Source organism: Phaenicophaeus curvirostris, chromosome 8 (assembly GCF_032191515.1).
Source record: "Phaenicophaeus curvirostris isolate KB17595 chromosome 8, BPBGC_Pcur_1.0, whole genome shotgun sequence".
Taxonomy (NCBI): domain Eukaryota; kingdom Metazoa; phylum Chordata; class Aves; order Cuculiformes; family Cuculidae; genus Phaenicophaeus; species Phaenicophaeus curvirostris.
Genome location: NC_091399.1, coordinates 19,114,112 through 19,142,105, shown reverse-complemented (window position 1 = coordinate 19,142,105; position 27,994 = coordinate 19,114,112). Strand labels below are relative to the sequence as shown.

At 42.5% G+C, this 27,994-nt stretch overlaps 1 protein-coding gene across 11 annotated transcripts in view; it reads right to left on the bottom strand.

Annotated features, from left to right (window-relative positions):
• CEP350 (centrosomal protein 350) overlaps positions 1 to 27,582 on the bottom strand; it is a 78,826-nt gene extending 51,244 nt beyond the window's left edge. For 8 of the 11 annotated variants that reach the window (XM_069862664.1, XM_069862674.1, XM_069862669.1 and 5 more), the window contains exons 1-11: positions 27,460 to 27,582; positions 16,215 to 16,300; positions 14,535 to 14,578; positions 13,483 to 13,597; positions 12,598 to 12,730; positions 9,781 to 10,382; positions 9,142 to 9,252; positions 5,278 to 5,391; positions 2,628 to 2,771; positions 1,187 to 1,842; positions 376 to 497 (exon numbers count right to left, since the gene is read on the bottom strand). In XM_069862664.1, coding sequence (XP_069718765.1) covers positions 376 to 497; positions 1,187 to 1,842; positions 2,628 to 2,771; positions 5,278 to 5,391; positions 9,142 to 9,252; positions 9,781 to 10,382; positions 12,598 to 12,730; positions 13,483 to 13,597; positions 14,535 to 14,578; positions 16,215 to 16,287 — 2,114 coding nt within the window. In that variant the 5' untranslated portion in view covers positions 16,288 to 16,300; positions 27,460 to 27,582. The remainder of the gene's footprint in view (positions 1 to 375; positions 498 to 1,186; positions 1,843 to 2,627; positions 2,772 to 5,277; positions 5,392 to 9,141; positions 9,253 to 9,780; positions 10,383 to 12,597; positions 12,731 to 13,482; positions 13,598 to 14,534; positions 14,579 to 16,214; positions 16,301 to 27,459) is intronic. The other 3 variants (XM_069862666.1, XM_069862673.1, XM_069862675.1) reach the window with 2 other exon arrangements.
• Positions 27,583 to 27,994: the final 412 nt, after the last annotated feature.

Genomic DNA, 27,994 nt, shown 5'->3' with positions numbered 1-27,994 from the left:
GGAAACACAGTCTCCCAATACAAAATGTACATTCCCTTGATGTCAGCAAAACATCAGCAGCAACCACCATTCACTTTATTTATTTACAGACTCACTAAATACCCATAATCAAAGTTTTCACATGCTTTCCTGCATCAGCTTCCTCTTTACTGTGAGGAAACGTTATAATTGCCATAAAGACAATTACTTTTGCTAGAATATTTGGTAGGAACGGTTGGACTCGGTGATCCGGTGGGTCTCTTCCAACCTGGTTATTCTGTGATTCTGTGATTCTGTGATTCTGTAATATAAACTTAAGCACCTTGTCTATTTTCACGTCTCAGAGATAAAAACTAGAGCATTTTCCTCTCTCTCAGAAGGCCTACAGTGGCTCACCTCAGTAGCGGCTGCTGCGGCTCCGAAAGCGACACGTCACTACTTGATGATGCACTAGGAGGACGCTCTTGAGCCTTGTTCTCTTTGTCGGATTCTCCAGATGGCTGATAACCAGGTCTGGGCTAGAAATGAAGACAACCAGAAAAATGCATTTTCAAAAGTCTGTAAGAGTTTAGAAGCACTTGTCTCATTAAAATTGAACAGGCTTACATTTCTCAGTGCAACACCACATCTTTCCTACCAGGCAAAGACTTAAAACCACAAGACAGTTATGGTTTTGTCTCAGCAGAATGCACTGGGGAAAGAGCTTTGCCCACATACTGAACCAGTTCAGCACAACACAAAATGGACATTAGTCTTTTGCCATATATTAATGTTCTTTATATTCAGTTTCTGATCAATAAACTTATTAAATTCACTGCCGATAAAGTTTGCCTGCTGACTGAAAGCAACTTCAGACAATGCTCCTCATTAATGTTTATATTTTCTCAACAGCTATTACAGCTGCTGTTAGCTAGTATCCAGAGCTCCGCTTCTGTTTATAACAGAAGGATGATTTCCATTCACCTTTCTAGTAGACTTTGCTATGCCAAAAATAAGCTATCAGAAAGAAGACTCTGGATCAAACCCACCATGCTTAAGCAAAGCTTAAATTAAGCCTAATTAAATTTAAGCAAAGCTTAAATGCTTAAATTCCTTGTGCCATTTCTTTTCACCGACAACCAGACCAGGACAAGCCACGACCTTCCTAAAATATGACCTCTATTCCTGCAAACAACTGCAACGCATCAAGTTAGTGAATCAGCTATACCTGTGCTTCCTGTACTGTAGGCTGCTGAGGTGGCTCTTCTAAAAATGAATGTTCCAGCAATAGTTTAGAGTAAGTCTCCTGTAACCGTTTGGCTGCTAAAGCCTCAGGAGGAGGCATGTTCTTGACTTTAGCAAAAGCCTCCTTTTGCCTTCTGTAGAGCTCTTGGAGCCTTTTGTTCTTCTGTTCTGTTGCTTCCTTTTGTGCTTTCTTCTCTTCATTCTGCTTCTTCTTCCTCTCCTCTCGCTGTCTGATCATGTACTGCCGAACCTCATCTGTATCATAGTGACGTTTCTTAGAGATCACCTGAGGCTCCTCACTCGCAGCTATCTTGTCCGGTTTCCTTTTGGTTGGACTGTGGCTCCGGGCACTTTGAGTGGGCACAACACATTTCTGATTCTGCTTTTCCACATCTTTCTCTTGCTTTGTACTCAAAGAATCCAACTGCAAGTCATCCAGAATTCCACGTATCTCCACAGGCAGAAAGTCCTTATTTACAGGGGCGTGGTCTCCTTGGTTATCATCTGGAAGAGCAGCTTCCAGTTTCTTCACATTATTCTCAGACCGTACTTTACTCCTTGACCTGTCAGAACTTCTTGAAGAGGCTTTACAGGTAATGTCCAGTCTGGAATCTGAACCTGTCCTTCCAATACAGCCTGCTAAAGAATAATTCATGTCAAATATTTTAGGTAAAAATCAAATTTGGGAACTACTTAAAAGAACTACAAAAGTGAGGATGAGGGACAAGTTCAGATCTCACTGTAAACACGCTTGTGTTTCATTCAGTGCCACAGTCTGAATGTAGCACCCTTTGCTTAGACTGAGCTCCCAACCTTTACACTCTTACCAGCCTCACCAGCTCACAGGCATAAGCAGCATAACAGCTACCACCATCCCGCACTTGCCCTGCCTGACAGTCTGGATAAATTGTGGAAAGGGTTGGTGGAGGAAGCAATGAAGATGCAGATGGATGAACCAAAATTCCTGTAAAACAGGGATGCCTGAGCATAGCTTACATATTATATGCAGCACACCTGGAAAATTCAAGTGGCCTGTGGATCACTTCTAGCCATTCCTTCGCCCACCAGCTTCAAGAGGCAAAGACAGGTTGCAGATGATCCACTGTTTTGGTTGAACTCATTTCCCATCTTTTCCAGAGCTCCTGAGCACCTTCGCAGCGTGTCCTACCCCTCAAGCCACAGAAGCAGGGCAGGCTTCCCCTCACACCAAAAGAAGTTCAATAATCCACCCAGGAAGAGATGTTGTGCATCCCAACTATGGATGCAAGCAAAACTCTCCCCCTTGGAATCCAGGCTAGGAATGGGATTTATTTTAATAATAAACTGATGACATTCCATCCCGGAAGTCTGCTTTATTCCACAGACACGCAGTGTCAGATAATAAATAAAGCAAAACAAAGTCCAGCAATGAAAGTACAACCTACCAGCCTTGGCAGCTCTCTCTCGTCCTGTTCTGTCACTAGATACAGCTCTTCTCTCCTGTTCTATTCTGGGAGTGGGACCCAGTATCTTTTTTACCAGCTTTTGTCCCTCCCGCCAGGAGGATGCACTTATTATGTAGCTTCCACCTGCACAGTAAGTAATAAATACAAGTCAAGCACTAGGTGGATTTTCCAACACATAAAAAAGAAGTATTCATTGTCACCATTAATAATTCCTACGGCATTTTGTTCTGTATTAGCTGTACGGCTGCAGTCACACAAAACAGCCCTAACAGTGATGTACCAAGGAGATGGTCAGTAACTGAATCACATAACATCATGCTTCACGCCCACACATAATACAAAAATCCCAATCACACTGTAGCACATTAAAACCCCACAAAACACGATTTAAAAAAGGGTTATATAGGCCTAAAATCTATAAGCAGATGTTACTAAGGATGAGGGGGAATACTTGTTGAGGTCTGAGAAGCTCTTCATCTCCTCTTAAATATGGATAATTAAAAAAAAATAAAAGTATCTAAAATGTTGTAATAAGACCGAAAATAAAAGTGGGAGATAAAAACCAATTTATCTTCACCACAAAAGAATATTAGCTAATATTCTAGGAAGAAAAAAAAAAGTAGAGATTTTTACAGCTAATTACTTGTTGAAACAGGTGTTTTTTGAGAGGTTAAAAACCACTGAGCAGCGGTTGTAGGCAGTGATAAGGTCTCCCCTCAGCTTCCTCTTGTCCAGACTAAACAAGCCCAGTTCCCTCAGCCTCTCCTCATAAGACTTGTTCTCTCATCCTCAACCCATATCCCCCCTCCTCTTCCTTATTTTAAGTCAGAAGGGGGAAACCTGTTCAGACAGAAGCCTGCAACCCACCAGCCACGCATTGATTAACAGCACCCTTGCTTGTTGTCAATTAGCCAAGTATTTTATAAAGCTGTCACTTGAAACGTGTCACTACAACCCTCTCTGAAACAGAGGTACCAGCCAAACGGATTCTTTTGCCCAACTCGCTGTTCTCAGTTACTTCTGCTTATGCTTAAAAGGGCAGCGTCAAGTCTCATCTTCCATTTCAAGTCAGCTGTTTGAACCAAAACACGCAAGCGGAGCGGAACATGAGCTGTGGCTATTTATAGCCCTCGCTACATTAGGCGGCTTCTTACTGCTGTGACTGGAGGAGGACGGACCATCACGGATACGCCGCTTAGATCTGGTTCTTATCTTCTAGGGATTTCAGGCCATCATTCTCCTCACATTAAATCCATTACGGAGAATAACCACGGCCACTAAAACTTTCAGCAGTCTCTGTGCTCCCTCGTCACTTGGAACTGTCACAAACATTGTTAATTAACACAGACATGAGTTAATTTCGTGAGTGTGAATGGATCAGCACAGGAAGGAGCAAATCCATCCTCATCACTTACTTGTAAGTATTAGCATTCATACCACAAAACCCACATGCAGCTTCGTGATTTACAGCACGCAGAAGCGTAAATTCATGCTCTAAAAAACCCTTTGTAACGACTTTTAAAGCAGCTTTTTTTTTTTTTCAAGAAAGCATTTACTGATTAGGGGTCACTGTACACAAAAGGAAATTTAAAATCCCAACAGGGGTAAGAGATGCCTCACTTCACATTTATTTAAAGAAAAAAAATTGCTGTAGTGTGACTGCAGTCATAACTATTTCCTTTGCATGAATTAAAACCAAATACAATGCAGATGTGGAAGTCTTCCTGATTATTTGCTACACACAATATCAAAGATTAACATTACCAAGAAAGTCGGAAGCACTGACAGATTTCCACGCATAGTTAATTTTATTTTCTACTGGCACTGTTCTACAGTTATCTGCTCACATTATCTTCTCAAAATAATTTTATTAATGGAGAGTGGAAACATCAGGCAACAGCAAAAAAAAATAATTCTTAATTGGTAAAATAAATAAACACTTTTATATAAACACTCTTATATAAATATTGTACAGCTTGCCAGGAATGTGCTTTTACATTATTTCACTAACTGAAAAAACAAAGAATGGGTCAAGCCAGAACTGCAGGTTCAGGACAGCAACAACGTGACATGGGATGTAGAAGAGCAGCAGTCAGAGAAGACCCTGAAGAACACTCTGCTCCCTGCTTCCCCACTGAGAAATCATACAAGAGAACAGCTTTCACTGCAGGCTCTTCTCACAGAGAAGGGTAATTCAGCAAGTCCTCTCCATTCCTCCTCTCAGGATTATTCCCTGAGCTGTAGATCAGGCACCAACCAGCACCACTAACTCAAGGAGGGTCCACAACAGGAATACTGCTGCTTCTTGTCTGCATTGGCCCGACACATACCCAAGAACAGCCACCCCACCAAGAAACCCACAATCTTCGGCCGTTTCTGTAAGGTGCACACAGCAAGGGCAAAGGAGAAAATTAAAATAAACCAAAAAAGCACACACAGCCACCCAACCGACCACACATACGTACACATCCCCAGCGCAGTGCATGGTCTACAAACACACTACAAGGACATCATTGCACATCTGAGAACGCTTTGAAAGCAATATGCTTTCATTTTTCTTTATTTCTTGAGGCAAAATTCATCTCTGCAGGCCACGCAACAGTCTTCCTACTACAGTACAGCTACTCACCTTGTTTGGACTCTGCACCTGGCAACCGTGCCAGTTTTTGCACCTTCCGCACTGGTCTGGTTGCTTTTTTCTCTTTGTTTCTCTCCCTAGGTTTTCCTTTCACTGTTGAATCATCTAAAAACAAAGAAAAGCTGTTAGGTGATATCCCACAGTAAAAAACAAAGAATAACAAGGTTGCATTAACATTTGCCTTGAAAAAAACAGAACTCTGAGAAACAATAAAAACCACTGACTCTCACAGATTACATACTGAGATCAATTACTCCCTGTCCAGCATTTTAAAATTCTCATAGCATGACAATTCCGTTTACCTGTGCACTGGGACACAGCAAAGCCGCAGCAATGCCCTAAGAGACCTTTAGAAAGTTCATTTTCCATTTTAAAAGAAATGCTGATGATAGTTTGACAGGAACAATTGCTGGTTGTCTTCTCCTAAGGATATTACATTTTAGAGTATTACTGTTCCACAAAAGCACGTAGTTCCTTCACTCCTGAAACACACAGGCTGCTGCTTCCACATTCACGCATGACAGCACATTCACTCATTGCATCCATGCCGGAGTGTGACAGACGGGATACCCGTGCGCTCTACTTCCTGCAAAACCCGCTGCAGAATTCATCCAGTGATGCAGAACTGTTCTGTATCACCTAAACCCTCATTTACAACACAATGAGGTTTTAGGCTTTAGAAATGCCAGGAACGGTTACCAAAAGTAGAGTCAAATTTTACCAGGAAATTGGAAAGAAAACCTGGGATGTGGCTCAATCTCCACCCCACTGAGTGGGCTTCCCAGCTGCCAAAGGTACAAAGCAGAGACCAGCACTGCCCAAGGACAGGCTAACTGTACGCTCAGTATCAGCAGTCTATGCTGGATGTTTTCAAAGATACATTAAAGCACTTTAGTTTACCTGCCTTGAAGATGCTCTTTTCTTAATCCCAAAAGTGAACTATATATAAGGGACTCCACAGCCACTACTGCAACTGCTTTCTTGTTCCTCTTCTATTAATAATGTGATCAACCTAAAGCAACCAGGATGCAACTCCCCCCATAGATAGATCTGAAGCTTTATTTAGATGCCAATACTAAATTTTATAGCTCTTAATTTCAGCTGCATCCACTCTCTGATGGATGCCCGTAGGAAGTATGAGAGAGAGAATAACAGGTCACATTAAAGGACATGGAAACAGAACTTTAAGAGCCTCTCTCCTCCTTCCTTACAAATTCTCCAGTTGTCTTTGAGGCTGACAACAAGCACAGGGAAGACAGAATCAACACATCAAGTCCCGGAGGCCTCAATGACTGCATTTGCAGAAATCTAGCTTACCTCTTTAAGTGACAAACAGTTCCTTCCTGATCCCAGAAAACTTCAGGCTGCTTCCTACTCATTCTATTCATATTGCAGCAATTTTATTCTACTAAGTTCAATCCTGAACACCTTCAAGACAGAATTACTGGAAGCCTGGGGTCCAATACAATATCCTTTAGCTTAACCAAAATAAAGATATTCTGTATGGTCTACACGTACATGTGAAAACCCTCATTGCATTAAAGAACTACACTTCTGCAGATATTGGAGATCTTAGGGCTTATCGTAGCACATAAGAGTATGGAACAGTTTGATACAACTGACTCTACACAGCCCAAGCGACATATGTTGTAACTTTAATAAAGAATTAACACATGGATAGATAATCCAACAACCTAAAAATACATTTACAGTATATATGCTGTGTAGCACCAGCATTTGATTACTTGGAATCATCTATTCAATATAATCTTTTCAGGTCAGAAAGGAGACCCGTTCCACGACAGCTGTTCTACACAGGGCATCAGGACAGGCATGTGGCTAAACACACACGCAGCTCCCTCCTTTAGTAGGCACAAGTCCACTGAACACGCCATCCAAATGCTTTTTAGGTTGGACCTATCCACTGCACACGTGAAACTTCTCAAAAATTTGGATTTCTATAAAGATCTTGTATATCATTCATGTTACGCTTGGCAAAACTGAAAAAAAATGCTAGTGTAGATGGAAAATCTTCAAACGTTTGGCATTAAATGTCTGGACTGATGGTGAATAGATTAATTGCAAAACAATTTTCTTGAAAAGAAGCCGCTGTCCTTTCTGAACCTTTTTTTTTTTTTGAGTGTTTGCTGAAAAAAAATCCTCAGTGCCTTGTCAAGCAGTACAAGTAAAAGGATCTACAACTTTCCATACCAGCTGCTATACTAGCAACATACAAAGACACCTACCAGCTTACAGTCTCATCACATCTCCTTCAGTCTTAAATATGATTTGTCCAACATGAAAAGTTATTTTTAATATGTAATAAGCAAGCTCTTAAGCTGCGAAAGTAGAGGTTCTCAGGGGATTTCATTTTCCATTCTGTCCCTTTTTATTCAACTGTTCTCTTTCCCTTCCCCCAACAGTTAAAAGCAATTCAACCTCACAGTGCTCCACTGTACCCAGCCTAGCAAATCAAACAGCACACTTGGGCATCCTACCCTACATCACCCAGAGAAAAGAGCTGCCAATGGTACTGCAGTTTTTCAGAGTGAAAAATTAATAAAGATTGGGTTTTGGAGCAGTAAATTTGAAAATACAGAGCATTCATCACAGTTTTGGCCTTTTAGCAGCATAACTATCAAGCAAATATACAACATTTATTTATTATCTTTGCTTATATTTTTAAGCATCAAAATATTGTGCTGCTAAATGAGTTCATCACCTAAAACAGATCTTTTTTTTACTGTGCTGTCATTTTGCAACAACAATATCCAATGTCTTTCAAAAGACCATTAAGCAAAGAGGAATGAGTAGCAGTTTTCTAAGCTTTTAGCATTCAGCATTCTCTCCTACACCTTTATGTGGAACAAACCCCAAAGGCAATGTTCTGCTGATTTATTATCGCAGAGATGCATGGTCCCTCCTTCCATATCGAATCCAAACCTTACAATACAGAAGGTAAAGGAGTCATGGAGGAAACAAAATCCAGATTATTTAAAACACTTCTTAAACCTGTTCTCCCACTCCTCAGGGAACCCAGGGAAGACCTCTAAAAATGCCATCGTGCACAAACTTCTGGGTCATAAGTTTCTCCAAGAACTTCAGGACTTGGGTTATTCTGATATAAAGCACTGAAGTCCTACAAGTTCAGAGGTATTAAACCAACCCAATGCTATACAATCCCACCTGCAACATGCACGCCTGCAGGCATTCCCCCTTTTACTGCAGCCTTTAACCTCATTTCAATAATCACTCCCAAGACCTTCCACAGCAGATGCCCCTTGTCTCCCCTTTAGTTACCTTTACATTACAACTAAACTATTGACAATTCCCACAGCAGTTTCTGGACTGACAATTTAACACTATATCGAACCAAGTAGAATTCAGGCTTCAACATACGGTGCACAAAGTGTTTTAACAGTGTTAAACATGACAAAAAAATATGAAAATTCTTCCTATGAGATAATATAGGTTTCATGAAAACCAAAAAGTAGTTTGGTTTTGTCCTCTTAAACAGGAAATTGCATTTACTCAGGCAAATGTGTACGAAGAAGTTAGAAAATTAAACAAAAACTGTTCTAATGAAGGCCTTTTTAAAATTCTTGTCTCAAAGAAAAGACGTCATCTGATTCTTTTCAGGATTGATTTTAGCATTTTAGTGAGAGAATGGGGAGAGGGATTTTGTTTTGAGTTTTTTGTTGAACAAGTTACTCCTCCTGTGGAGAGAAGAACAATATATTCAACAGTCATTGCTTCAATTTTTTTGTTTCCATGACTTTGTTGACTTGTACAAAATAAAATTCTCTGCCTCTTCAGGAAGGTTGTGTGGCTTCATCATTTCAGTTTGTGTCTCACCTGCTAACTGGAGTGATAAATCTCTGTACAGCTTCTGACTAATGTGGAATTCTTTCTCGTGCCAGATCTTTCCATTCGGAGAGCAAACTTCTGTTTCGGCACAATTGAAACCTATCAATGAACAATTGAAGAGTTTAAAATAACTGCATAAAATGTAAACAAAGCTTTTTCAGGGTGGAAAGCGTGGGAAACTGCCAAGTATGAAAGGAAATACTTGAATTTTTTACACTAAATTAGAAGAAAACAATATACCAGTCTGAAAAACAGCAGACTGGATGAAGAAAAGATTATTACAAAATGAAAAATGCTTTCTAAATCTAATTAATGTTACTAACCCTTGGGACCATTAAAATATCAAAATAAATCCAAACACTAATACAGTGAGCTGCTTTTTTACAGTGATTTGTAAGAAGAGACTAAGAAGAGAAAAGAAGAATTTCAAAAGAATCCACAATTCTGTAAATACACAAGAATTTCTTTTCTTCCCTGTCCACATCTGCGATTAAACCAGGCTAAGCACTCCTGTAGTGCCCAAGAACAGCTACGAGTCACGTCCATGTTTTGACATGCGGCTCAGTGAACTGAACTCTGCTCCTTCACCCCATATAACCAACAGGAAGGGATTCTGCACCTCCTTACCTCTGTATGAAGGGGGAGCAGGTGCACACGCCACTTTCCTGACTTTAGGAATCACCACATTCTCTACGTTTGTGACCACGACAGGTTGCTCCGCATATCCCGAGTGCTGTCCTCTGGCACCCCGCTCTTCAGAATGCTCCCACTGCTTTCGAATCCGCTCCTTCAGCTTCTCCAGCTTCGCATCATGCTGCCGTCGTTTCAAGATTTCCAGTCTATGAGCACTACAACTAGTTGTGGCAGAATGGGAAGACACTTGCAGGTCACTGTCCTGAGATGTGCTACTCTGAGGAGTTTTAGTTCTACTACTCTCATCTCCTCTGGAGCCACTTGTTTTTTCCTCTTCCAGCCTTGGAAGTGTTGCAGCCTTAAGAAACGCCTCATTATTCTGCAAGGCATCAATTGCTGGTCGGTCATTCAAATACCTGACAACGGTCTCATCTGCAGCAGAACACAGGCTTTCAAGATCTCTGCCGTGTAGATCCTGATCATGTGCCATATGGCCTGTTATTTCAGTCCTCCCTTCCACTTCACTGAGGTCCAAACTAGAGAGCTGCTGCTTGGACTCAAGTTGGCCAGAACTATGGTATGATGGAGATGGATCCCTGATGTAATAGAAGGAAAAAGAAAGTCACCATCAGGGTGCGAGCGTAGGACCTTCCAACCCTGCAATCAGCATAACTACAAAAATTCTCTCCACTTTAAAGGCAAGTCCTTTTAAAGTTTGATCACCATACGTTTAGTAGTGCAAGTCAGACAACACCGAAAGAGGTTTCGAAATTTAATCTTCTGCACTCTCTAGCTGACCAGGACTGTATTTGAAGTTGAGAAGCTGAAATTAGGGCATGGAGAAAAATCCGCAACCAGTATAGTCACCCTTCAACTTAAAAAAAAAAAATTAAACCTTTAAATAAAAACCAAGTGTAAAACGCATGAGAAACACTGTTAATATATCTGTAAAACAAATTAATGCACACATGCACAGTTCCTGGAGACCATATGCATTAGCTGGGAAAACAAATTAATTGTACCAAGCCCCCCTGTCCTGTATTAATTGAGCATTAAAAAGGCAAGTCCCCATCCAGAGCTTCAGAGTGAGGTGGCTATGTTGCAACAACTGTAAAGCTTAGGAAAGCTCTGGAACCTGGAATTCAAGAAACTATAGATCTCTCATCACTTTTGGATGATCTCTAAGGTCGCTTCAAACCCAAAATATTCTATGATTCTATTCTACTATTCTGGGGTTTGTTTTCCTGTGCACACAAAGCACAGACTACAGGCTGTTCTCAGAGAAGGAGTAAAGTGTTAATGTAACAGTAATGGCATTATAAGAAAGCTATTTTTTTCAATTTAATATAATGGCATTAGTCTAGCTGTTCTCATTATCTTCCCTTCCCTGAAGTCTGTTAAATATACTACATATTTTCAAAACTAATAACTGATTTAAGTTACTCCTGAACCAAACCAGTCTCATATGCAACAAGGAAGGAGAAGAATCTCACTGCTAACAGGAGAAGTGAAAAAGGAGACCAGAACTTAGATGTCAGGATAACAGTTTATTAATAAAGAATATTGGAATTAAAGAAATATGCCATGTCCCAACTCCACTCTAATCACTCAACAGCAATGTGACTTTACTAGAAGAACATTTAGGAAAGAAATGAGAAGTAGGTGTTAGAATCTAATAAAAAACGTGAGCCAGCAGTGTGCCCAGGTAGTCAAGAAGTCCAATAGCAATGTGGCTTGTATTAAAAATGGTGTGGCCAGCAGGAGTGGAGAAGGGGTCATCCCCTTGGACTCAGCACTGGTGAGGCCACACCTTGAAACCTGTGTTCAGTTTTGGGCCCCTCTCTACAAGAAAGACGTTGAGGCATTGGAAGGTGGCCAGAGAAGAGCAATTAAGCTGGGGAAGGGTTTAGAGAACAAGTCTTATGCGAGGCAGTTGAGGGACCTGGGGTTGTTTAGCCTGGGTAACAGAAGGCTGAGGGGAGACTTTGTTGCTCTCTGCAGCTCTCAGAAAGGAGGTTGTAGTGAGATGAGTGCCGGCCTCTTCTCCCCAGTGACAGGAAACAGGACAAGAAGAAATGGCCTCAAGTTGCACCAGGGCAGGTTTAGATTGGTTATTAGAAAAAAATTCTTTATTGAAAGAGTGATGAAGCGCTGGCAGAGACTGACTAGGGCAGTGTTGGAGTCTCCTTCCCTAGGTGTGTTCTAAAAAACATGTTGATGTAGCACTTCGGGATGTGGTCCATTAGGCACAGTGGTGTTGGGCTGCTGGTTGGACTGGATGAACTTAGAGGTCTCTCCAACCTTAATGGTTCTATGATTCTATGAAAAAACTATAACCAACCCACCCAAGCTATTAATTAGGGATGCCTTTGCAAAGAACACACACTCCTTGTAAAACACAAGGAATTGAAGTCGTGGCAAAAGTCTTCCAGGCTCTGATACTACAGCAAGTTACGACTAGTTTATTTCTGCTGCAGGTTCTCTTTATTCTTGAAAGCCATCGAGGCATCTTACGTTCATTATGGTATTTAAAGTAGCCTGGGTAAAACAGGATTTTAATAATTTTGGAACTTGATGATCTGGCCACCACTTCAACACATTTGACTTTAAGCTCATGTTGTCTGAACAAAAAACGCACGTGTAACACTTATTCAAAAGGAAGACACTTTAGTCCAACACCACGTGCTGCTCGTGCAGGTGGGTTGGCGGAGGAAGCAAATCAGTTTTCAAGGAGCTGTCAAAAACATCACCATCAGCTTAATTCTGGTCTTAGTGTATTTTTCTTTAACAGTCAGCTGTCCCAGCACTAACCTGTATGAAGCCAACGGTTCACGAAAATCCATGCGATTGGTTTTTTTCACATTGCTCTCAAGAGTGGTCGCTCGAAGAGGGCTGCGTGAGGACTTCTCCTTGCTTGATTTATTTTGGCTGGAGGACCGGGAAGCTGAAGCAGAAACCAAAGAATCCTCTATGCACCTGTCTCTCCAGAAAGAGAAAGCTTTTGGGGCTGAACAATTAAGAACATAGTTTTTCTTGGGCTCAAGCAGCACTCCAAAATAGCATGCAAAAAGCTCCCTTTCTTTAAAGTGCTGTTTTCAAAAACTAGGAGCAAGGTGGGAGGTACTTGAAACAACGACTGTATTTAAAGAGAGGTAATAACGCCTAAACATGTCACTAAAGCCGTGCATGTTGACCGTGTTGCCACTAGAGGTCGATCTGTCTGTTCTTCTCTAGCACCACATCACTAGAACGCTCTAAACAGGGTTTAAAAATGAGTGCTCCTTTCTTATAAGCAAATGCTGCCCTTAAATTAAATAAAGGGACCATCAGATTTAGCATTCCATCAGGGTGGAAGAGTTGACGAACATTAAAAATATAATCAGACATTCCAGTGAAAACACAAGCATAAACAATTGTTATCCAAAACCTTCACAAAACCAGGGTCTCGGAATGGGACAAGCACTGCTTACACACAGTGTGGGGAAATCCCTGACCCTCCCTCCAGCCAGGCAATAACACACACTCCTTCCTAAGCTAAGGGAAGAAAATATTAGTTTCTCCTGGACAATTAAGAGTTTCATGAATAAAGATCACTAGCAGCAGATGAAAACCTGGGGGCAGGGAGGAGAAATCCAGCTTCCCCAGAAAGCCGTGGCGTTGCCCTGCCTCACAGGCACCGTACTCAGTAATACGTACCCTTTCTGCTTATTTTCCTGCTAGTGCTACCAGAGGGCTTCTTGGCCTCCATGACAGAATCGAACACAGCCGTGCTGGTGGGACCTATTTCCAATTTGTTCTCTATATGACGCAGCTAGAATTTGAAGATAATGCAAATCAGAATATTGTTTTCAATTTTTAAGCTACCGTTTTTTACCCCAACGTGACAATTTTTTCCTCATCTTCATAAAGAATAGCACTGCAGGCAAAAGCAACTTCACAAGGCTCATGTTGCAAAACTGTACGGCCTTAAGGCCAGAAACTACACCAGACTGTTAAGATTTGTTTAAAACGATTATCTAAATTAGGTTCTGTTGCATAGTTTTGTTTCCATAAGTAGGCTGTTCTGAAGAAATTAATAATAACATGGCATTCCGAGTCTTAATGCTTGGCCTGAATGAAATATTAATTCCACTTGGAATAAATTCTATAATACTCTTTTCAAAACAGAGCATGATACAAGATCCCACATGTAAAACCCCACACTGATGCTCAGCTATTAAAAAAAATGGACAAGACTATGGGAAAGTGATGAATTCTCCTGAATCCCAAGCTGTTTGGTTTCTCTGAAGCCAAGTTTTAGACACCAGCTTGGTATCTTAAGCACTGAAGTTTCCACAAAAAGACAGCAATTCCAACACTCAAAGATGAAAAGTTAAGAAATATACTGGTGGTGTCCCAGTTTCTGACTGGTTTGGGCAGTCAGGGGAGAGCTATTTTTTTAAGTTTTCAGAAAAATTATAAGTCTCCACTTTCTTAAAAAGAAAGGAAATATTACACTCGAGAATTAGCAGGTATTCCTATACTCAAGACGACACTTGCAGTGACAAAAATTTCTTCTACTGTGTATGGAAACATTTTCCAAGGTAGAAAGGTGTTCAATATGCACGTACTCCAGCTGCTTGCCTGACTTTCAACTTGTTTAACAGACAATCACTGAGTACAATAATACTTTGGTTACAGCTTTTCTAGTTCTTACTGATTTGAAAAGGATTTCAGAAAAAAAAAAAAGAAAAAAATTGAGTACTTACAGCAGCCTTATTCTGAGAAAAAGTGGTCCATGCTGTAGTTAGATCTTACAGGGCAGAAACAAAGAAACAAGTTTCTCATTAGTATATGAAAAATAATGAAATAAAATATTCCCTCAAAACAATTTTCATGGGCACACTAATCAAGTTCTTTTAATGACTCAATTTCAGCCTGCAAATCTCCCCTATGAGAGGCCGTTATCAGTCAAGATTCATCTTAACAGAGCAATGAAGTATTTAATGTGAAATTTAATGAGCTCACTATGTTAGGTTGAATGCATTATCACACTTGAAATCAAATCTACCACACATTATGGATGTTTAGAAGAAAAAATAATGCTGATTATCTACCCTAACACAAATACCTTAATATTTTTCCATTACACCATGGTTTAACTACTATTTTTTTCCCCTTACACTTCCTTCTTCACTAAACTAAGCATGAATACATGGTTGCTGAAAGACTCTACTGAAAACCCAAGCTTTAAACACATGAACTTTGAACTGCAAACATACTGAACTGTACATCCTACAAACAAAATTGTTTGTGAAGAACAAGCAAGAAGCACTAATAAATTTCAGCTTTTTAATCTAAACAGATTGCGCATGTTCTGTGCACAATCCATCTCAGCAGGCTGCAGTAGTATTTGCCTCTAAAAGTATTTAGCTCTTCAATACCCCTCTTTTGGTTTCTGATGGTTTTATTCTGATCTAATGGTTTACACAGTGCCACATCCAAAGCCTTAACATGCATCAGAACCATGGAGAGCATTAGGATTGGAGAGGTAAAACGGGAAAATAAAGCTTTTCCTTAGGGTAAAAAAGCTGCCAACTTCATTTCAGGCAAGATTCAACAACACAAAGGAAGAGAGTTAAGGAAACAACACAGAAACAACTTTGTTTTGACTTGGAGAGATGACGCTTTGTTACAGAACACCTCAGTTTGACAAGGTTCATAATTTTAAAAGAAACTGAACATATTGCAGGAAACAATCCACAATAATGTCCTCTTACATATAAAAAAAATAATCCGTCTCTACTTTTAAAGTAACTCCCAGAGTCCAGGTGTGTCATTGTGGAGATCTTAAGACTGATCTCAAACCACAGACTCACCAAGCAACTCAGCTGCTCTAGACAAGAGCTTTCTGCCTATCGGGAGTGTAACTGGAATTTGGAGGTTCTGGACCCTCCCTTCCTAAATCACAGAGTAATCATGACAATAAAGAGCTACCAGGATTTCTCCAGCTCAGAGACACCAGTGCTGCAAAGCCATCTCAGTGGCAATGTACTGCTGTTATTTGAGTTGTTTCAGCTCTTCACAACTTTGGAACCGAGCAAGAGTCCAGAGCAACTGTCTCTCAGGCTCTTCCTCAGTTCTTTCAAGAGCCTACAGTTGGTAGTTCCTGATCCTGCACTGCTCCTACCCTACAGCACTCAAAAAATCTGCCTCTGTGCCATCTTGGCAACCATAGCACAGGCTGGCAACTCCTAATGCAGATCAGCAAATACTCTGCAGATCAGAGCACAAAATTGCTGTCTCTGCAAAAAGGAAGCAGAGAACACATGGTCTTAGCTTTCAAATTGAGACACAAGAATGCTTTACATAAGAACTCCCCCAAGTTTCAAACAATTCATGATAAAACACCTTCTAAAGCAAGGCAATAAGACAGACAGAATCCATACCTCTGGTAGAATCTTTGCTTTGGTTATGCCTCGAATTTTGTAGAGGCACTTCGTTCGTCTTGTTGCTCCACATAGTGTCAATTTATCTACAAAAAAAAAAACAACAGTCATGTAAGAATCAAAGAGGAATAAAGTAAGTACAAATCTATCTTGTGCTAAAGAGAACATAACCTTGATTACTAGGATGCACGTTCACCTTATACAATAATTTCAAACTTGCATAATGAACAAGATCAAACAATCGGCACCAAACCACAAATGTGCTTACAGTTTGCAGATATTCAGAAACCCTACAATTCCATGGATGAAGACAGGCTTGCTTTTGTTCATCTGTTACAAAGAAGAGTGAACTCAAGAAAAGGAGAGCCAGAGGTCATGCAATTTAGATCACAGTAACAAACAAGCAAGCCTGAAGAGAGCCACATGGAAACACTGCACACCAAGCGGCAACAGAGGCAAGTACGACACAGCTTGAACCTATAAAGGTTTGGCAAAACCACCCAATTTTGACCACAACAGATTAATGTGTCACCTATCCCTGTCAAAGGAAAAGGCAGGACAGAACCACACAGCAGGACACTACAACCAGGAACAGAGACAGAGCTGGAGCTGCCGTTGTTTTCCTGTGAACTTCCAAGGCAAGACTGACAGGGAGTCTAAAAAAGTGCGAACTAAAAAAGTGTGGTTTGTGAGCAACAAACCAGGCGGCTGCTATCACTAGAGCTGTTTTTAAATAAAGGATAGAAAAAAAACCCACTCGATCAAGAAAGATAGTTTTTAAAAGAAAAGACAGGTAATTTATGCAAATAGTTACTTCTCATTACTTTCACTGCAAACAGATGGGCTGTCCTAGGCAAAGCTGTAACAGACTTTAAAGAAGTGCTACATAAGAAAACAAGGAAGTTTAAGAGATCTAAGAGGAGCTCATAGGGCCAACAGGAACTCTGATTAGTCAGCACTGCCGCTGCCCTCTTACCAAACAGCTCCCGTCTGGCAGCACGTGCTTACTGAGCTGTCTGCGCAACACATTTCTGTTACGGAAAGAAAAAACTATGTGGCCACAGAAGTCACGAAGGAAGTTCCAGACCTCCAAAAGAATCATAAAGATAGATTTTCCTCTCTCTCTTCTCATGCACTCCTAAATATAATTATTCTTATTTTCTGAAAATTTCTTTTGCTGTCACTTCCCTACAAAGGGTGCCACATACAAGGGAATTCAAATATAATGGCCACTCTTCTGACAAAAGGTAAAGGAACATCCCCAAAAATTGGCACTGTGTACTCATTACTGGAACAGACCATTGCCTGTGGATTTTGCAACAAGAGCGTTTATCATATAGGTTTTTAAGGATATGCATGGTGATCAGCAGTGAGGTTTGGTCCTCACATCCAGTCACACAGCTTGTATTTATGGCAGGAGGTTACCCCACAAAACCTTTTATGACCCAAGAAAGCCTATCAATAGTAAGAGCACAGGTCTTCTAAAGTCTTTAGTTCTGCCTTTCTTTAAAGAATCCAAAAAGAATTCAAAAGAATGTTGCAAACATACGTGAGCCTATGTATCACAGAATCATCTAGGTCAGAAAAGACCCTTAAGATCCAGCCACGTGTCAGTACAGAAACACACATTAGTGAGCCCACAATAATGCAGAAATTCTAGAAAGAAGTGGGGGGTGTTTGCAGTTTTAAGTATTTGGTTATGGTCAGTGAGCCAAATGAAGTTAGCAATTCTGCTTCTAGGACAAGTGTTGCAGAGCTCATTCATGCAGAGCTGCAGCTCTGTGCTTCATATCATTCACTCATTCACGCTGTAAATCACAACGCTGTCCTGCCCTGGAAATGATCTATCTGGAGCAAAGAACTGTGTGCTAAAAAAAATAGAAAATAAGTATTTTATTAATAAAAATGGGGCAATTTAGAAAATTATTAATTTGAAAGGTAATTATTATAACCTATTCTGAGAGCTGTTGGAAACGTCATTATACCATAATCAGGTTTCTTGCCCAAATATAAACATAACAAAACCTACTCAATATATAAATATAGCATAAGACAACTTCTGGACAAGCAACTGCCTCTTAAGGGATTATGTATCCCTCTTCATGTACTTGCTTGGGATTTATTCTTATGTTTAGAATTAGTAGTATAGACAGAATTTAGTGGGGGACTAGAATTGTTGCCATTACTACACACAAGAAAGTCTATATAGATTATTTATGATGCCCCTGTGAACACAGTATTGTAAATACTCTGTGTGTCCCTTAACTCCCTAAGAAAAGTACCAGATTAAGTAAAAAAGTTTGAAATCTCGTTATACCACTCAACTCCAGTGAAAGCTGTCAGTCCTTTACCTGAGCCAAACAGAACATGGGTCAGACAAACAGCGCACACACTTTGAGAACACCGTAGTTCTGATGATCGCTAAAGATGTAATTCTGTCTCACGCCTCGGTTCAGAAGTATAAAGGCCACTCGACCTCTCTCCTCTCTGTCCAAGCTAGGAAGCAACCACAGAGCATCCTGTTGTACACCTCTCACCTGCAGTGCTGGCTCTGAGTACGCACTCTGACTCCTACTGGCTCCAACTGTGATCCCCGAGCAGGTCTGCTCAACTCCGGGTGCTGCTGCTGGAAGAAAGACGCGTAAGAACGGAGCCTTGTGGAGCTGTCTACGGTTTCAGGAGGCAACACTGCAGTAGTTTGCAGTCGCGATGCAATCCTAACTACAAAGGTGTGTGTTTTAAATGTCCCTCTCCCTCCTTCAGAACGATGGGAGAAATTTATCAGCTTCTCAAAACCAACCTACAAGTGATGTTGATTCCCACCAGCCTTTGAATTCCTACAGATACTAGAATAACTTTGTTCTATTACTGGACCTTACGTGAAATCAGCACGCTACCAAAAAGCAAGTACTTGTTTAATTGAACATCCTACCTCTGCGAGAAGCTAAACCAGGCAGAGAACACTAATTCCACCAAGAGTACAGCTCAGAGTGGGGGAGAAAAAAAATTAAGATATGGTTGCAATGTCTATTTATAGGATTATAAATAGACAGGGTAGTGGACCAATTCAACACTGAAATACACTGAAATGAGTAAGGATCAGAGAATAATACTAAACTAAAAGAAAGATACCAAGGAAGTTTGAATTATTTTTAAAGCGCAAAAGTTGTCTCAATGTCCCAGGAACAATTTTAAGAAAAAAACATGCTATAAGAATTACACTCTGAAACGACTGTTTCAGGAAGATTTTTTTCTGCTAAACTAAATGATCCACTACTATCTAATATACAGCTTAAAGGAAGGGTGGGACAGAAAGCAGCTCAACAGAAGAAAAGCCAAAGACCTTCTGAGGAGAGAGCAGTGACAGCAAAAGGTTATCTGCAGGTTGGGTAAGACTGCGAGGACCTTAAAAGTTTGTCAAGAGAAGGTGGAAACCACAGAAGCAGCAGAACTGATTCGATTATGCGATTGCCGGTGGACACAGACATCCTACATGGGTCTGTTAAAGGCCGGTTTGGCAAGCTTTGTCTTGGCTGAACGGTTAAAATACAAATACCATTGTATTCTGACATTTAAACCCCAGGTCAAGTGCCCATCTCACTCTTTACTTGTTTGTCCAAGACAAGAAATGGTACACAGGAATATGCATAGCAGAACTGCTGCAGATAAGGACAAAGAAGAAAGTAGCAAAGAAAGGATACACTCCAAACTGGGAAAAAATTGATGGTGCAAAGGACATGGACACGGGGGCACAACTGTCTGTTCCCCAATGTTCCTATGGGAAAGGCACTGAGAGATCAGAAAGCACGTGAGAAGGCACCAGAAAGGAAGAAATGAAAACAAAGAGGAAACTGCTGCCAAATAAAGAAGTCAAATGAGAAACCAGCATTATATTTACTATCAAATGTACCAAGGATGGCACTGAAAGTTACAACAGATAACAAAATAACAAGTCAGCATAGTAAAAGGCCAGCATTGCAAATGAAATGGGAGGTAAGAAATTAGGATATGCTTAGAAAAGGTACACAAAAACGTGAAGAGACGAAAAACAGGGCTGGGGAAAAGATAAAGAAAACTGGTTAGAGAAGCAGGATTAAAAAGGAAGAGCTGGAGGGAAAGAGAAATGGAAAGAACCTTTGGAGAACCGGAAGAAAAAGCGACAATAAGAAACTAGTATATTGTAAAGTTTTCCCAAGTACCCTCAGTATGATTTTTCGCTTGGTAGCACAACCTGGTAAGAAAAGGGAAGAGGAAAGTCAGAAGTCAAGGCACCGAAGCAAGGAAATGGGAGAGGAAACTGAATCATCCGCGTTCAGAGAAGGCAGAGAGTGTGAGCAAGAGATCATCCACTGTTATTTTCACTAACGTTCAGTGGTGATGCAAAAAAACCCCTCAGTGTGCATAGGGAACGGTATTCCTCAAGCAACTGTTTCTTATAAAAACACAAGAGACACCAAATGAAAGCGATACCACAAAAGAAAAGAAGAAGCTTTGCTAAGAGTAGGGAAAGAAATAAATCATTAATATTGACTTCTACGGAATATTCTTAAATGCTTAATCCCCAAAGCAGCAGCTTTTGCTACAAACTGGGCACACAGTGTACGGGGCGAGCATTTCACACTGATTAAGCTACATGAAAGCAGCACTGCCAGTAAAATCATCTTTTCCTTTCTTTCCACCTTGGTCCCTTTTGCCTTACTCAGGCAGAAAGTCAAGGGGTTTAGGTGGGAAAGCAAAGCGGACTGGGAATATGATAAGGTCTGAAAGTGGCTTTTTTGTTCTTCTTGCTTTGCTAGTTTTAGCTAGATTGTGCCACAAGCTACAAGCAGCATGAGAAGGAACGGAAACACTGAGGAACAACTGGATCAGTCTCAGTCCTGCACCAGCCGGTGCGACCTGTCATAAGGTACAGTTGTTCCTTAGGAGCGAGCACTTGAAGCTGCTGTTGCCTTTACCTCGAGGAGAGCGAGTGGGACTGGGGAAAACTAGAAGCATTCCCATCACCACCTCCTCAGCTGCGGAGATGCCACTGGAGCTCCAGGGCACCACGGGAGTTTACAGGCCCTGCTGTGCACGCCCCACTGCACTCACATCTCCCATCGCGCAGAAAACTTGTCCATGGGGGAAATGAAGGCAGAGACAAACTAAAGTTTTTAGGGATGTTTTTTCCCTGTTAACAAAAAATATTTTAAATTTCCACGTGCAAACAATTAGAAGGTGGCTTATGGAGCCTGAAGACCCCCTGGAGCTCGTGCCGGTGCAGCTCAGCTCTGCAGTACAGGCAGTAACAGACACACACAGGTGGACAGACACAATCAGAGCCAGTTGAGCAAACCGTTTTTCCGAGCCAGCCCTCTGAAAGTGATGGTATTTCTATTTAAAGACGCAGAAACACTTTCCATGTCTCCTCAAATACCACAGAACACAATTTATGATTGTATGCTTGCGCCTGGAATACAAATACCTTTACCTACTCATTTTTCTGGAATCCAAGCTTTTACCATATTGCATTATTCTATTTAAATGAGAGCTAAGAATAGTCATAATACATTATTCAAAGGCCTTTTTTGGCCATGTTTATGGGCTTTTAAAATGTTTGGAGTTTTTTATAGAAGAGTAATGTATTTTTTTTTCCTCAACACATCTTGAGAGAACTGTGCCTCTCGAAGCAATGAGACGCAGGTGATTTTCTGACCTTCCTCAGGGCTGAGGACACGTTCCAGCACAACAAACAAAAGTGTGACATATTTGCCAAAAAAGCACCGCATCTTCAGAATCTACAGCTGACTCTGCAGAATCAGATGGGTCCTCCTCTCACCTTCTTTCAATGCTTATTTATGCAATAAGCCTTTAAACAAAACATATTTTGGGGCAAAGGTTCTGAAAGGAAGGTAATAACCAAAGTGCAAGTACAACTCCAACGGCACTCTCCACCATATTATGTCGAGTCTGTAATCCCTGCTTTGCTCCTCTAAAATTATTTCTGCTATGAAGTTGGGGATTTTTCTCATCATGATTTTTAAGTGGTGCTGAGCTAAAGAGTCAATGGGTTCAAATTTGGAGTGCCTTTATATGTAGTTTTGCTGGTATTTAATCTGAGTGGTCACTAATACTATACAACCTACAAATATTTTACCCGTCCAGCCTGCACCAAGAGGGAGGCTGCATATAAAGACAGCAGACACAATTATGTAAAGCTGGTGCAAGAAAAAGCTGGAAGTAAGGAATACAATTCGTAAGAAGCTTGTGAGTGTCAGCTGCTCTGAATGAGTAAAATTGTAGATTATATTCAGTATTTCGTCTTGTGATGCAAACAGTTAATATATCAGAAGAACCCACTTAGCAATCACTATGAATTAGGAAAATAATAATTAAAACCAAAAAAGCTTCAAAAGTAAAAGAACTATATAAATAAAACTTCATCTGTCTTGCATTATAAAAACATAAAAATGCTACTAGGGATACTAAGGTAGCATAAAAAATGAGCAATCACGATACGGCACACACTTGCAGACAGAAAAGCAGTAAAGAATTTCAAAGCACATGTCACTACCTCGAGCTGTTAAGCAGAAAGATAAATGACGTTGACAGTCACACATCCACCAAATGTCAGAAAATACAGCAGAAAAACATGACTATGTTTCACAACCTCCAAGACTAAATCACTGCCATCAGTCAGCTACTAAATTTGCATCCAAACTATAGCGAAGTTGTTCTACACATGAAATATTACCAAAGCTGATTCTCTCCAACTGTGCTGGGGATGGACTTTGCAACACCCTTCTGGTATAAGAAGACATAGCAACTTGCAAAAGCGCTTCTGCTTCATCGCAAGTGATGCCAAAGCGATGAAAAAAACCCTAGCACTAAAAAATGGATTAGCAGTTCTAGTGAAAGTAAAATGCACTGAATGTCTTACTGTGCTTCGTCACATGCTAGGAGGCTCTCTGAGGAAGCTCACTGAAATCAATGTTGTGACAGTCAGCGTCGACTCAATTCATTGTTCCTGAAGAAATCAGAGTACAAAGGCACAGAGGATGCATCCGTTTATTGTGGATGCCTATCCATTCAGAAGTTCTCTATTTTCTTCGACTTCAAAGATCTTCGCATTTATGACAGAAAAGGAAAGAATCAACATACTCTAGTTTCACGAACAAATAAAATACTCCTCCATTTGTTTCCTTGGCCTTCAAAACAAAGGTTCACTCGTTCCATCTCCAGTTACTAGGAACCGCACATTAGAAGATTTCAGTTCTTGCAGCCCGTAATCAACTCACTGAGCAGGCTACACTCAAATTCTTCAACAAATCCTGTCTCATCTCACAAGGAACACTCCATGGTGAGGGAGTCTCCTGAGGACTCACAGCCAGTCCTCTCAGCCATGTGCAAGGTGCCAGGCTGCTCATTTTGAGAGTCCAGGACGACAGCTTTCAGCTGCTCAACAATACTGAGGATACACAAGCAGAGCAGCAACTTCAGCTGCAGCTCTCTCAACTGGAGACTGCTCTCTATTTTCTTTCAAAGAAGAACAAAGTGCAGAAAAAGTTAAGGGAAAACGTTCCAAATGTCACTTTCTCGAGTTTGATGCCTTTGCTCTGAAGCTGCATTCAGAAGTAGTGTCTGGGAAACATCCCAATTACAACATGAGACATGAAAAACCCCAAACCCCATCACCAGCACAACAGCGACCACCAGCGCCGTCTCTAGCCTGACAGTACAAAGACTGGTACCAGGACTCTGCCAAGAACACTTTTTCTTGAACTAGTCAAAACCAGGAATAATTTTTTTCTCATATTTAAATAATTCCATCCCGCTAAAAATCCTTTAAGTACCTAAAACCCAGACTTTTCTGTTTCAATATGACAACTTCACCTTACGTATTTGCAAACATAACACATCATGTTAGTATGATTAGAAAATACCAGAGGAAAATGTAACCGCCTTTTAAACTTTTACACTCTTCTGCCATGGATTTGGCTGCATGCGAAATTCTGCCTTCAGTGAGGAGTGTTCCTCCAGAGCTAAAACTCAGCCAGAATTTCTGTTAGCATTCATACATTTCGAGTGATCCAGTATAATTGATTAGTTAATTTGCTCCATTCTTTCTCCAGCCTATTGACAAAGGTTTCAGGCTTACGCATACCAGTAATTTTATTCTCGACCGAGTAGTCCATTAAAATCTATTACATCATTAGCACAACGATACACATCCATCTTCACTTACATCTACAGATAGATCTTACGCTCAGACATGCTGATCCAGCCACGTGCCTAATACATTCTCTGTGCTGGGAAAGTTTTCTCTCTGCACTTGCCTACCAAAACCCTCCTGTGATCACTATTACACCATGATTTGCAACAGTAATTTCTCAGATTTGTCTGAATAGTGTGAATTATATTAGCTTATGTACATCAGTAGCGCATTTCAAACAGTGCCTCTGTACTGAAAAAAAAAGTCGCACTGCTGATGTAAATTTCTAAGGTAGAATTGAGCACATTTAGCAACTTGACAGTCATGAAAGAACGTATATATTCTTTCCTAACCACCCTAGCAATCTTGCCACTCCTCCGTGATGGATGCAGCGCTCATCTGACAGCGTCACAAGCCAGCTCAACTCACTAACCCAGCAGAAAATTATTCACTCTTTCTTCTTTTGCTGGGTTGGTTTTTTACCAGTTATCAACCTGAACCAGGTCGCTGCACGGTCAATGCCAGAACAGGTCAAAGTAGGGGGAGAGAAGCAGCAGCAAAGCATCATGCTCGCTCACCTTATGATATGCAGCTGCACTTATCGGCCACCGATACAGCAAGAGAAAAGAGATCTAGTGCTCTGTGCACCAACACTCTTGATTTCAAACATGTCTAACTTTAAAGACTTTAATAGGACTACTGCCTCATCTGGGCCCGCTAAAGTCTATGAGGCTAATCACATTAATGGCTTTCTGCTCAAGCGTGTCTGATACCCCATACCGTTCTAGCAGAACGGAGCAGTATGTCTGGTAGAGGGGTACAAGGAGATGCAGAAAGTTCATTACATCCGAGTCCACAAAACTTTAGAGCATAAAAAGCAGCAATTCCAAGATTAGACACTCATCCATATAAGGGATGTTTTTACTACAGTGCCACAAATCACTAATAAAGTTATTTCAAGACATGGAAGACACCATCTACTTTGGGACTGTTACATCCGTAAGGTCTTCCCAGCAGCACACCAGCAAACTTAAGCTATGCACCAGCTCAGTAAAACAAATTCATGCAAACAAAGTGCTTTGTAGTTGTAAAGCCATGTTCCTTCAGCCGCCACCACACCTAGCCGAGGGAGTCTACCAGAAGATCCACACCAGTCAGCAGTGAAGTTCCCACAGCATCCTGGCCCCTTGTAGAAACGCGTCATTACCACAGAAATTAAGTTGCTCTCTTTAGTGGATGCAGAGTACCTTTGTTTCAGCTAGCGTCACTCTAAAACCGAAGCCTCCCACAGTGTCCGCGGGGCCACACCCTCAGTTACATTTAATTGTCTAAAGCATTACCTAATGAAATTGTTGTAGCAACCAGAACTATTCCATGGAGCAAGCAGTTGGCGTAACTCAGCCTGCCGGTGCAGACAGTCTGACAGGACGTGCTGAGCTCACACGCAACACAGAACAAGCACCCGACCGGCTACAGCTCCACACGCAAAGGCTACGCTTCTGGTCGCAGTACCCTCCTCAAGTTCTCATGCCTGCATGATCTGTAGCCCTGTGAAGCAGTTTAAAATAACCACAACACAGAACTGACAGCTCCGACTGTAAGTTTTCAAGCGCAAGACACTGGAGCGTTCATCTACACAATGAGGCTGCTTGACACACAAACCTCCACGCAGCGTGCCAGGAGTTGCCTGGCTGCTAAGACACAGCTCACATCCAAAGTCAGAAGGAGATCAACCATCCCAGAAAAACTACACCAACAGCAGGCATTACATGACAGAAAACTGCATCCACAGAAAGAGTCAGTCACACAGTATAAAAAACTTCAAGCCAACAGCAGCCAAAACAAGCGGCACCATTGGAGACAGAAACGCTTGGGGCAGAGTCAGCTGGGATTCACGAGGAACTCTGTGCAGGGAGACATGACCCCAGACCCCTTCCCGCAGCACAGGGCGGGCAGCTCCCCACTCCTCTTGCACATTCACACTGCCCCAGAGCTGGGGGAGCCCAGGCGGTGGGGGGGGCAGTCCCTTAACGCAGAATCATAGAATCACCAGGTTGGAAAAGACCTCTTGGATCATTGAGTCCAACCACTCCTATCTGCCACTAAACCATGTCCCTGAGCACCCCATCTACCCATCTTTTAAACCCCTCCAGGGATGGTGACTCAACCCCCTCCCTGGGCAGCCTCGGACAGGGACCAATGACCCTTTCTGGGAAGAATTTTTTCTTGATATCCAGCCTGACCATCCCCTGGCAGAGTTTGAGGCCATTCCCTCTCGTCCTGTCCCCTGTCACTTGGGAGAAGAGACTAACTCCCTTCTCTCCACAACCTCCTTTCAGGGAGTTGTACAAAGCAATAAGGTCTCCCCTCAGCCTCCTCTTCTCCAGGATAAACACCCCCAGTTCCCTCAGCCGCTCCTTGTAATCCTTGTTCTCCAGCCCCTTCACCAGCTTCGTTGCTCTTGTCTGGACTCGCTCCAGAGCCTCAACATCCTTCTTGTGGTGAGGGGCCAGAACTGACCCCAGGATTCGAGGAGCGGTCTCACCAGGGCCGAGTCCAGAGGGAGAAGAACCTCCCTGGCCCTGCTGGCCACGCCGTTTCTGATCCAAGCCAAGATGCCATTGGCCTTCTTGGCCACCTGGGCCACTGCTGGCTCATGTTCAGTCGCTGTCAACCAACACCCCCAGGTCCTTCTGCCCCGGGCAGCTTTCCAGCCAGACTTCTCCCAGTCTGGAGCTGCTCAGGGTTGTTGTGCCCCAAGTGCAGGACCCGGCCCTTGGCCTTGTTAAACCTCATGCCACTGGTCTCAGCCCAGCGGTCCAGCCTGTTCAGATCCCTTTGGAGCCTCCCGGCCCTCCAGCAGACCGGCACTTCCTCCCAGCTTAGTGCCACCCGCAAACTTGCTGAGGGTTCCCTCCTGCCCGGTGCGGCGGGGGCTGCGGGGCCCGGCGGCAGCGAGCGCGGTGACAGCCGGCAGCCCCGCCCGCCCAGCCCCGGCGCCGGGCCGAGCGCGGCCTGAGGCGGCGTCGCGGGCCGCTGCCGGCTTGTCCTCACCTGGTCAGGGCAGCGCTGTGCGGCGGCGGCCCGGAGCGCATCCCGCGGAGGCAGAGAGGAGGCCGGCGGCGCCCCGGAGGCGCGGAGCGGCGCCGCCACCACCGCTCGCGCTGGGACACGGACCCCCGCCGGCGGCGCGAGGCACGCCGGGAGCGCGCTGCAGCTCTCGCGAGACCCGCCGGCGCCGACCCTACCGACATGGCGGCGCGGCGCCGGCCGCCCGCGGGGTCATAGGGACCGCCCCCGCACGCCCTCTCAGGGACCGACCTTCCCAACATGGCGGCGCCCCGCCCTTCTCCCCCCTCCGCGGCGGCCATGTTGGGTGCGGCCGCGGTCCGCTTAGAGTCTTAGAATCATGGAATCGTAGAATAATCAGGTTGGAAGAGACCCACCAGATCATCGAGTCCAACCATTCCTATCAAACACTAAACCATGTCCCTCAGCACCTCGTCCACCCGTGCCTTAAACCCCTCCAGGGAAGGTGACTCAACCCCCTCCCTGGGCAGCCTCTGCCAGGGACCAATGACCCTTTCTG